Source organism: Oncorhynchus keta, chromosome 30 (assembly GCF_023373465.1).
Source record: "Oncorhynchus keta strain PuntledgeMale-10-30-2019 chromosome 30, Oket_V2, whole genome shotgun sequence".
NCBI classification, from domain to species: Eukaryota; Metazoa; Chordata; class Actinopteri; order Salmoniformes; family Salmonidae; genus Oncorhynchus; species Oncorhynchus keta.
The window spans coordinates 10238451-10250439 of NC_068450.1; the positions used below are offsets into that span (position 1 = coordinate 10238451).

Sequence of the window (11989 nt, forward strand, 5' to 3'; positions counted from 1 at the left end):
TGATGACGTAGTACACAATCTGATGATGTAGTACACAATCTGATGATGTAGTACACAATCTGATGATGTAGTACACAATCTGATGATGTAGTACACAATCTGATGATGTAGTACACAATCTGATGATGTAGTACACAATCTGATGACGTAGTACACAATCTGATGATGTAGTACACAATCTGATGATGTAGTACACAATCTGATGATGTAGTACACAATCTGATGATGTAGTACACAATCTGATGACGTAGTACACAATCTGATGACGTAGTACACAAAATACGGGGACCACCTTTGGCTCGTTAGCACTTTCAAAACTACTGTCTGAAATTATACAACATTTTGAGAGTGCATGTTTAATTCATGTATTCCATACTGTACTCCACATTCGATTTTTCTCATGGTTTTAAAAAAGAAGTCTGTGGCACATTTGTGATGCTAGTCAGCCAATGCCCCCAGGCCACGCAGTCACTAAAAGCAAAAAAAAAAAGAAGTAATCTCTAGTCTAAAATATTAGGTTCCGGAAACAACTAAGCTAAGTGCATGGTAGCTACTTTCTGTCAGCTGTCTTCTGTTTCCTCCATCCACTCTGCGCTGGTAGTCCAAACTGATATATATTAATAACTAGGTGACATGATGTAACCCCTAGACTGTAGATACACTGTTCCGCTGGCTAACGATGACAGGGCCTTATAAGGACCACACTTCCTGATTGATCCAGGATAATCAGCTCATTAGGCCTGATTAGCTACTGTTCAAGGGGAATCTTTCCCACGGGATTGTCTCAGGGGGGGGGTGTGTGTGTTCTGAGATTATACTACCATGTCTGAGAACAACGGGCGATAAGAGACTGGATTAGCTAGGTAAATAAGACTGGATTAGCTAGGTAAATAAAACTGGATTAGCTAGGTAAATAAGACTGGATTAGCTAGGTAAATAAAACTGGATTAGCTAGGTAAATAAGACTGGATTAGCTAGGTAAATAAGACTGGATTAGCTAGGTAAATAAGACTGGATTAGCTAGGTAAATAAGACTGGATTAGCTAGGTAAATAAGACTGGATTAGCTAGGTAAATAAAACTGGATTAGCTAGGTAAATAAAACTGGATTAGCTAGGTAAATAAAACTGGATTAGCTAGGTAAATAAGACTGGATTAGCTAGGTAAATAAAACTAGATTAGCTAGGTAAATAAAACTGGATTAGCTAGGTAAATAAAACTGGATTAGCTAGGTAAATAAAACTGGATTAGCTAGGTAAATAAAACTGGATTAGCTAGGTACATAAAACTGGATTAGCTAGGTAAATAAAACTGGATTAGCTAGGTACATAAAACTGGATTAGCTAGGTACATAAAACTGGATTAGCTAGGTAAATAAAACTGGATTAGCTAGGTACATAAAACTGGATTAGCTAGGTACATAAAACTGGATTAGCTAGGTAAATAAAACTGGATTAGCTAGGTACATAAAACTGGATTAGCTAGGTACATAAAACTGGATTAGCTAGGTAAATAAAACTGGATTAGCTAGGTAAATAAAACTGGATTAGCTAGGTACATAAAACTGGATTAGCTAGGTAAATAAAACTGGATTAGCTAGGTACATAAAACTGGATTAGCTAGGTACATAAAACTGGATTAGCTAGGTAAATAAAACTGGATTAGCTAGGTACATAAAACTGGATTAGCTAGGTACATAAAACTGGATTAGCTAGGTAAATAAAACTGGATTAGCTAGGTAAATAAAACTGGATTAGCTAGGTACATGAAACTGGATTAGCTAGGTAAATAAAACTGGATTAGCTAGGATTAGCTAGGTACATAAAACTGGATTAGCTAGGTACATAAAACTGGATTAGCTAGGTAAATAAGTGGAAGCTACTCTCTGCCAGTGTCTGCAGTACAAGACGGGGCAAAATTACCTGTACTCATTGTTTCTTTGCAAAGTACAACATTATACATACAACAAAAACAAAGTTATTGAACTTCTGTACGATATGTTAACAGTAGGCTATATATTGACCTATATATTGAATTCTATATTGAAATATATATTGCATAGTATAAAGGTCCTATATGTGTAATTAAAATCAACTGTTCACCCTTAAATGGAGAGAGAGAGAGAGAGAGAGAGAGAGAGAGAGAGAGAGAAAGAGAGAGAGAGAGTCAGAGTCAGAGAGTAAAAGAGAGAGAGAGAGTGAGAGAGAGAGAGAGAGAGAGAGTGAAAGAGAGAGCGAGAGAGTGAAAGAGAGAGAGAGTGAAAGAGAGAGCGAGAGAGTGAAAGAGAGAGAGAGAGACAGAGAGAGACAGAGAGAGAGAGAGAGAGAGAGAGAGAGAGAGAGAGAGAGAGAGAGATAGAGAGAGTGAAAGAGAGAGCGAGAGACAGAGAGAGAGAGAGAGAGAGAGAGAGAGAGAGAGAGAGAGAGAGAGAGAGAGAGAGAGAGAGAGACAGAGAGAGACAGAGAGAGAGAGAGAGAGAGACAGAGAGAGAGAGAGAGAGAGAGAGAGAGAGAGAGAGAGAGACAGAGAGAGTCAGAGAGCGAGAGACAGAGAGAGAGAGAGAGAGAGATAGAGAGAGTGAAAGAGAGAGCGAGAGAGCGAGAGAGAGACAGAGAGAGTCAGAGAGCGAGAGACAGAGAGAGAGAGAGAGAGAGATAGAGAGAGACAGAGAGAGAGAGAGAGAGAGAGTCAGAGAGCGAGAGAGAGACAGAGAGAGTCAGAGAGCGAGAGACAGAGAGAGAGAGAGAGAGAGAGAGAGAGAGAGAGAGAGAGAGAGAGAGAGAGAGAGAGAGAGAGAGAGAGAGAGAGAGAGAGAGAGAGAGAGAGAGAGAGAGAGAGAGAGAGAGAGAGAGAGAGAGAGAGAGAGAGAGAGAGAGAGAGAGAGAGAGAGAGAGAGAGAGACAGAGAGAGAGAGAGAGAGAGAGGAGAGAGAGAGAGAGGAAGAAACAGATCATGATGTGTTTAATCATTCCAGGTCAATGGCTTCATGATGGAAGGAGGGGCTTTAACACAGACTAACCCAGAGTCTTTATGCAACCATCTACTCTCAATAGGAACAGGAAACCAACATGTCATTAGTTTATTTTTTATTTTTTTTAAATAGAACCTCTGGGGCTGGTTTCATGGACACAGATTAAGCCTAGTTCTGGACAACAACAAAAAACCCTGTTCAAAGAAGAAGAGCCGGGTATTGATTTTATTTGACTTTATGTCCGGGAAACCAGCCCTTAACATTACTTAAACATTCTTCTCAGATTTCCTGATCTTTTAGTACTGAAGGATATAACTATCCTCACAGTAAAAGCTTGATGGCACGATCTTAATAAAGGAACAAAAATCCAACTGGAAAAGGGTCATGTATTGGCATTGGGTGTAAATTGCTTTGGGAAATCATTAAATGAACAGCAAGGCACCAACTCCTGGAGGAGATGTTGATGATAGTTAGTTGTGACACTCCCCAAAACGACTTTATGCAAATCAGTATTTTTATTTTCAAAGGCGTCATGACACCACGACCGATGCAAAGGCAACTGTTCAGAGAAAACATAAGATGGAACCACCAACTAGTTGACATTACGGTTCCCTTTAATCTCAGCCATTAATCACCACACACTAAGAGATGTAAAAGCATCCATCATGAGCAAATAGCATGATGGATGGAGGAGTCAAGTGATCCTTCTCTCTCTGTCTCAGTAGACACCAACCAACCAACCAACCGGTCACCTCTCTCTCTCTCTCTCTCTCTCTCTCTCTGTCTCAGTAGACACCAACCAACCAACCGGTCACCTCTCTCTCTCTCTCTCTCTCTCTCTCTCTCTCTCTCTCTCTCTCTCTCTCTCTCTCTCTCTCTCTCTCTCTCTCTCTCTCTCTCTCTCTCTCTCTCACTCTCTCTCTCTCTCTCTCTCTCACTCTCTCTCTCTCTCTCTCTCTCTCTCTCTCTCTCTCTCTCTCTCTCTCTCTCTCTCTCTCCCTCTCTCTGTAATTGCAAATACAGAAGGGGGGAAGGAGGGAGGAGGAGAGAGGAGGAGTGAGCCTGATACTCCTTTCATCCCAGGCCATACATTGTCTCCCTCACCACCACAAACCCAAAGGGCCTAGCTCCCCATTCATCTCTCATTATTTATCTCCCCTTCACAATAAGAGTCTCTGCCCAGTTTACTGGATTAATGGTGGAATGTTGAATCAGGGAGCCGGGTAATGAGTCAGACAGCCTGGTCCTGTGCGGCCGGGCGGGCGATGTGAAAATACATGCGTCCCCAATGGCATCCTATTCACTACACTGTGCTCTACTTTTGACCATAGGTAGTGCACTATGTAGGGTGTAGGATACCGTTTTGGGACGTAGACAATGACGCAGGGAGGACGCCATCCTCCACAGCCCCGCCCCTCCCTGTACTGCTCCACGTCACGTCCCCCAGCCAGCACATTAATCATACGACAGGAGGAATGAGGCAGAGCATCTGTATTACTTACAAATGGTGGACCAGTGTCGCTGAAGGACAAGGGAAGGTCGACGCACAACCTAGCCAGCATTAGACGTTTCAGACGCTGTTATAGGAAAACAGGGGAGTGAAGGAGACGATACAAAATGAGGGAGAAAGGAGTGTGTGTGTGTGTGTGTGTGTGTGTGTGTGTGTGTGTGTGTGTGTGTGTGTGTGTGTGTGTGTGTGTGTGTGTGTGTGTGTGTGTGTGTGTGTGTGTGTGTGTGTGTGTGTGTGTGTGTGTGTGTGTGTTCCTCCATTCAGCCCAACACACGTTAGCAGGTATAAGACAAGGACAGAAGGAGGATATGGTGTCTACAAATGGAACCCAGAAACTAAGGGTTGTATTTTAGCACTGCCTGTGCGCCTGTCCATTTGAATTTGCAGTGGAGGTGTTGAACGATTACATTTACATTTTTCAAACCAAGCAAAGATAGATAAGGGAGCCTGATTGTTTGTGTGTGTGATGAGGTATTGTGGAGGAAGGGATTGTGTTAGCCAGCTACCTGTAATGAAATCATCCAAGGTTTTTTTATTTTATTATTATTTTCTACATTGTAGTATAATAGTCTAGACATCAAAACTTTGAAATAACACATATGGAATCACGTAGTAATGAAAGAAGTGTTAAACAAATATATGTTATATTTGAGATTCTTCAAATAGCCGTCCTTTGTCTTGCTGACAGCTTTGCACACTGTTGGCATTCTCTCAACCAGCTTCACCTGGAATGCTTTTTCAACCGTCTTGAAGGAGTTCCCACATATGCTGAGCACTTGTTGGCTGTGTTTTTTCTTCGCTCTGCGGTCCGACTCATCCCAAAACATCTCAATTTGGTTGAGGTCAGGTGATTATGGAGGCCAGGTCATCTGATGCAGCACTCCATCACTCTCCTTCTTGGTCAAATAGCCCTTACACAGCCTGAAGGTGTGTTTTAGGTAATTGTCTTGTTGAAAAACAAATGATAGTTCCACTAAGCACAAACCAGATGGGATCGCATATCACTGCAGAATGATGTGGTAGCCATGCTGGTTAAGTGTGCCTTTAATTCTAAATAAATCACAGACAGTGTCACCAGCAAAGCACCCCCACACCATCACACTTCCTCCTCCATGCTTCACGGTGGGAACCACACATGCGGAGATCATACGTTCATCACACCTCGTCTCACAAAGACATGGCGGTTGGAACCAAAATTCTCCAATTTGGACTCTAGACCAAAGGACAAACTCTAGACCAAAGGACTAATGTCCATTGCTCGTGTTTCTTGCCCCAAGCAAGTCTCTTCTTATTATTGGTTTCCTTTAGTAGTTATTTATTTGCAGCAATTCGACCATGAAGGCCTGATTCACACAGTCTCCTCTGAACAGTTGATGTTGAGATGTGTCTGTTACTTGAACTCTGTGAAGCATTTTTTGGGCTGCAATTTCTGAGGCTGGTAACTAATTAATTTATCCTCTGCAGCAGAGGTAACTCTGGGTCTTCCATTCCTGTGGCGGTCCTCATGAGAGCCAGTTTCATCATAGCGCTTGATGGATTTTGCGACGGCACTTGAAGGAACTTTAAAAGTTCTTGAAATGTTCCGCATTGACTGACCTTCATGCCTTTAAAGTAATGATGGATTGACGTTTCTCTTTGCTTATTTGAGCTGTTCTTGACATAATATGGACTATCTTCTGTATACCACCCCTACCTTGTCACAACACAACTGAGGCACACCTGTTAATTGAAATGCATTTCAAGAGTGTGCAAAGCTGTCATCAAGGCGGCTATTTGAAGAATCTCAAATATAACATATATTTTAAGACTTTTTTGGTTACTACATGATTCCATATGTGTTATTTCATAGTTTTGATGTCTTCACTATTATTGTACAATGTGGAAAATAGTTTTAAAAAATAAAGAAAAAACCCTTGAATGAGTTGGTGTTCTTTTGACTGGTAGTGTACGTACGTATGATATCGAGATAACATGTCCTTTATAAGATGCTAACCTTGCCTCATAACTCTGACTGATGACATAGCTAAACATGTGAATTGTCCACCCATGCAATCCATATTCATCACAATGCATATCAATGCTTAATGAGATAGTATGCTGTGAATCATGTTGGACTTTGACATTTAATGCTCAACATGATGTGCCTCATTATGTTCATTAATATGTCTCTGCTTTACTTAAAGTCCCACTGTGATTTTTACAACCATGTCATTTCAAATGACGAAGTCTGTTCAGAGCCTTTTCCTTGAAGGCCCACTATGATTATCAAAGTCATATGTTATTACAACATAAGGAGTGGGCCTTTAAGAGATACTGTATACAAAGAGAGAGCAGGCATGGATATCAAATGTGTAATGGGTTTTTTAATTCCTAACAGAATTAATATTTGGCTGTGTTACAGGAGGATGAGGGCGGTGAGGGCCGGTTCAGCTTCACCGCCTATGGCATGGGCCCTGCCTGCCTGCAGGCCAAAGATGGCATGGCCATCAAAGGGAACAACAACAACGCCCCGACCGCCACCGCCGGCCCTCAGGAGAAAACGGTGGAAGAGATGCGCAAGCTCTTCATCGGCCGCGCGAAGAGGATCGACACGGTCTCTCGCGTGGCTTTCCCGCTAGTCTTCCTCATTTTTAATATTTTCTACTGGCTCGTATACAAGATCATCCGAAGCACGGATGTACACCAGATGACGTAAGCAAGGGAAGAGAGAGAGTTCAATACCACACCATCCTGCTCCCAAACCCCAATACTCCTCGCTCTTCACTTGCTCACTTGCTTTTGGTGGCTATCGCTTATCAATATTTGTTCTTTTCTTTTCTTTCTCTCCCTCTTTTCTCCCTAATAATCCGGACCAGTGCAATAGCAATGCAGTAAAATGCATGATATATGAATGTGGCAATATATTTACAAAACGATAAATCAGTAAATATTACGACTTTTACCGATACATTCAAGAGCTTTGGAATTTATGATAAACTGAGAATTTAAAAAAAAAGAAAAAAAAGCGAGAGATTCTCTTCTAAGAAGTGTTAGTTTTTTTTCGCAACTCGAAGAAGACAAAATACTGCATTATTAAGAAGGAGAATTTGGTGAAACATACAGCACTGTAATATAGTATATATCTATCATACATTTAAAAAAAAAAACGGTTATTTCTTCGAAAGGAAGGCGTCTGGATGGAACACGAGGGATGGATTTTTAAAAGGATTCTAAGATTGTTCTAAGATGATTTAGTGATTCCATGAATGAAGTGATGCAAGGATCATATGTCCTATATATCTCAATTAGCTTCAATGTGTGTTGTAAGCACTTGTCAAACGCTCCCTGAGCCCTCAACAGAACCTGAGATGTGGTTTGATGCTGCTATCAACTAAATGAAGGAAACTTGATGTGTCAAAATAATATTCTATTGTTTCTAACCGCTGTGGTCAAACGTGTTCCTCTGTCGGCCCTTAACTTTATTTCTTAATTGCATATCGTTTTTTAATTAACGTGCTCAGTATACATCATGGTGCTGTAATCAGCTCAAGCTCTTCTTGGGAACTCTAAAGTCTAATTCTAAAGGGACATTTGCCATCATTCACATATCGTCATTGTTGCATTTCTTAATTTATTTATGCATGTGCTATTTTAAGGATTTGGTACTTCAATCAAAATATGATTAATTAAGAGTAAATCTAGAGAGGAAAAGCATTACAAAAATCCTGATTCTTCCTGCTCATTTCATTGAAGCTATACTGTTAACATTTGTTTAGTTCTTTTCGTAAGCTCATTGTTTATTGCCCAGGTACAGTAAGATACCCGGCAGGTCGATGGAGGAAAAATGTAGTGAGTTAAGATTTAACAAGAAAACACCTACTGTACCTTAACGATTATTACCCTTGATACATATACCCACATTAATAATGTAGCTTTAAAAAAAAAACGTGTTATTATAATCATTTTCAAAATATGCCTAAAGATATTCACTCAAAATCATGGAAAAACGTTTGCTACTTTAACAGCAATGATTAACACCATGTTCTCATTGGTGTACCATATAGTACATTTTATAGTTCACACAACTACAGGATTCTGTGTAACTGATTCATTTATTCAAGAGGCTTGATTTAAGATGCTGAAATCCATTACTTCTCACCAAGCTTTTCTATGCAATAATTAATATATGCAATTATTTTTTTATTAGCTTTACCATTTACAAAACATTATCATGAATCGGTTTGAACTTGTGTGACATCAAGGCTTTTAATCTCAGATATTACAAATCACAGTGCTCATATTTCCATTGGTGGACACATACATACATACATACATACATACATACATACATACATACATACATACATACATACATACATACATACATACATACATACATACATACATACATACATACATACATACATACATACATACATACACAAGGCCTTCATATCTACATCCCCAAGCATAATGTAAACTATTCACCCTCCTCCTAGGCCCATGATTCTAAACACATTCACATTCAATTACAAGCAGGCCAAGCTACAGTGGTTTTTCATATTGCATATTTAAGACTCTTTGCTCTCTGTAGCCCCACCTCTGGGACATTGTTTAGCTAGCCTAAAGTGCTGTCACCAAGCCCCAGAAATAAAAACTACACTACTGCTACCACAGGAAATATGGCCTGCGACACATTGTCATGGATGGGAGACGCGGACACAGTGGAAATAAACACTTGTCGAGTGAGTTTTTTACATTTAACTTCATTGCCAAATGTTATTTTCCTTTACTTTATTCCAAACCAAATAAGTATTTTGTTAACCTATGATCATTGCCTTCCTGGTTCGGTTTTGAATATGACGACATAAGGGGAAAGATGCCAGAACACCTTCACAACAGATATTATGCACTGGTTCAGGATATTGTTTACGTTTTGTTGTCGTAACTTAAATTGATTCAGTTCTTTCCATTGACTTTCCAGTGTGTGGATAAAGTGCTTCCATTTATTTTTGTGGTAATATGATGCTATTCAATTAACAATATTATATATTTTGATATGAAACGTTCTCTGCTTCTTCATCCCTGTTTTCTTCTTCTTCTTGAAAAGTGTAATCCAATACTTTAACAGGTCACAGATTTTCGAATGTGTTTCATGATAGTTTGAGGTGGTTTGATGTTTAAGGCTTGATGGACTTGCACAAGAGATTAGGAACCATGTTTAAAAATTCGGTCAACTATTTCTTAAAATGTATATTATCTTCCAGGTAATTCATACCTTCGAGTTGAGGCAGTATTTGTCAAAAACATATTGATGTGTGTTGTCACCGACACAGTCGATGGGGTAAATTGATTTGAAGGGCTATTCTTTTTCTATTAGTTTTGTTTTATCCCAGCAAATTAACTTTCAACATGTATAACATTATGCTTTACCCAAAACTATGCATTTATAAAAGTTCATTGCTTAAAGGGGGTTCAAACGTATTGGTTAAAATATCAGCACAGTAATCATATGTTTTGAAAGTGACAAAAGATTTGATAGTTATTCGTTTTGGCCACAATATTTCAGCACAGATTTTGACCATGAATCTTTCCTCAGTTTTGACTTCCTCAGACAAAACTATCCATTAAATAAGATGCTATCCAATGTTGAATATGCAACAAACTCTGAACTCGTCATATCATGTATCTCCACTCAACCACCATGATATTCACTCATCCATTCAATAGTTATGGATTGAACTCTATGCCCTGACCATGTGAAGGATCACTGCAATTGCTTATTAAGGTGCATTATTACTAGCGCTCTGTCCAGGGTGTGTACTTGTACATCAAGCTGCCTCATGCTACAGAAACAGGAGATAGGCTCCAGGGTTGGGGTCAATTCCAATTTAAATTGAATTTTAATTCAATTGAGGATTGTCCTGGAATTTGAATTGAATACATGGGACATGAATATGGAAGAAGGAATTGAATTGGAATTGAATTTCTGGAATTTCCCCTGACCCTGATAGGCTCCTGCCCTACGGGACAAGGGGCAGGGGCTCGGACAAGGCTTACTTTGTATATTATGTTATTCAAGATGGAAATGACACTTACTGCTCTGAATAGACAACGTCAACAAGGTCTAACGTATTCTAGAACACTGACACATTCTACAACAAGAATTGTATGTTTAACTTAATTACTCAGCAATTCAATGTTCAAAGTATGGAAGTGGTTAGAATGTTCACTGATGGGGAAAACTCCATTGAACAGACAGGACTTCCTACCCTTCATATCAACCTGACCTATCATAATGTCAAATATTATTGACAATGGAAGGAAGTTCATATAATATTTGGCATATAGGACAGAGCAATATGAACATTTTAAAAGTATGAAATTCAACTAGCATGTTATGATTTGTTAATAATTGCAACAGTTGTTTGGTTCTGTTTATTGTATTTTTGATATATCAGATGCCCTGGTTGTGGTGATGCACTCACCACCCAGTGATAGAGATGGACACAAATAACCAGTCATGAACTGAACTGTACACAAAAATTGAAACTTTTTTTATTTAGGTATTTTTATTATTTTTTAGCACAAGTTGGAATGGCCTTAATTTAGTTTTACTTGCTTAAATATTGTGTATTGGCACAAAGTGCACATCTTAATTTGCTAATTACAGTTATGATAATAATCCAAGAGTGCACTTCAGAAGAAGGAAAAAAGTTCAGCAAATCCTTTTTATTTTTCATTAAAATGTGAAAACACTGAATATTTTGCATGAATATAATTACAATGGCAGATATTTTTGGCTTGTACAAAAATGTGAGCAATTTGAAGAAAAAAGGAATGTACAATTTCTGCTGTAAATGTATATAACTAAATATTTATTGAAATATGTCATTATAAGTCATTCTAATTACAATTAAAGGTTTTCTGAACAAAAATGTGTCCTTTTTTTTGTCAAGAGTTGGACGGTCTGAGTTATTATTAAACTATTACTTCCTCTTTCCCAGCTCAAAGATCTGTTACCCAGCTCAAAGATCTGTTACCCAGCTCAAAGATCTGTTACCCAGCTCAAAGATCTGTTACCCAGCTCAAAGATCTGTTACCCAGCTCAAAGATCTGTTACCCAGCTCAAAGATCTGTTACCCAGGTCAAAGATCTGTTACCCAGCTCAAAGATCTGTTACCCAGCTCAAAGATCTGTTACCCAGCTCAAAGATCTGTTACCCAGCTCAAAGATCTGTTACCCAGCTCAAAGATCTGTTACCCAGCTCAAATATCTGTTACCCAGCTCAAAGATCTGTTACCCAGGTGAAAGATCTGTTACCCAGCTCAAAGATCTGTTACCCAGCTCAAAGATCTGTTACCCAGCTCAAATATCTGTTACCCAGCTCAAAGATCTGTTACCCAGCTCAAAGATCTGTTACCCAGGTGAAAGATCTGTTACCCAGCTCAAAGATCTGTTACCCAGGTGAAAGATCTGTTACCCAACTCAAAGATCTGTTACCCAGGTGAAAGATCTGTTACCCAGCTC

General features: G+C 39.3%; 1 protein-coding gene across 3 annotated transcripts in view; it reads left to right on the top strand.

Annotated features, from left to right (window-relative positions):
• The window catches only part of glra1 (glycine receptor, alpha 1), a 109703-nt gene extending 98312 nt beyond the window's left edge, over window positions 1-11391 (top strand). For all 3 annotated transcript variants that reach the window (XM_052487532.1, XM_052487533.1, XM_052487534.1), the window contains one exon: window positions 6882-11391. In XM_052487532.1, the coding sequence (XP_052343492.1) occupies window positions 6882-7175 (294 nt within the window). In that variant the 3' untranslated portion in view covers window positions 7176-11391. The remainder of the gene's footprint in view (window positions 1-6881) is intronic.
• Window positions 11392-11989: the final 598 nt, after the last annotated feature.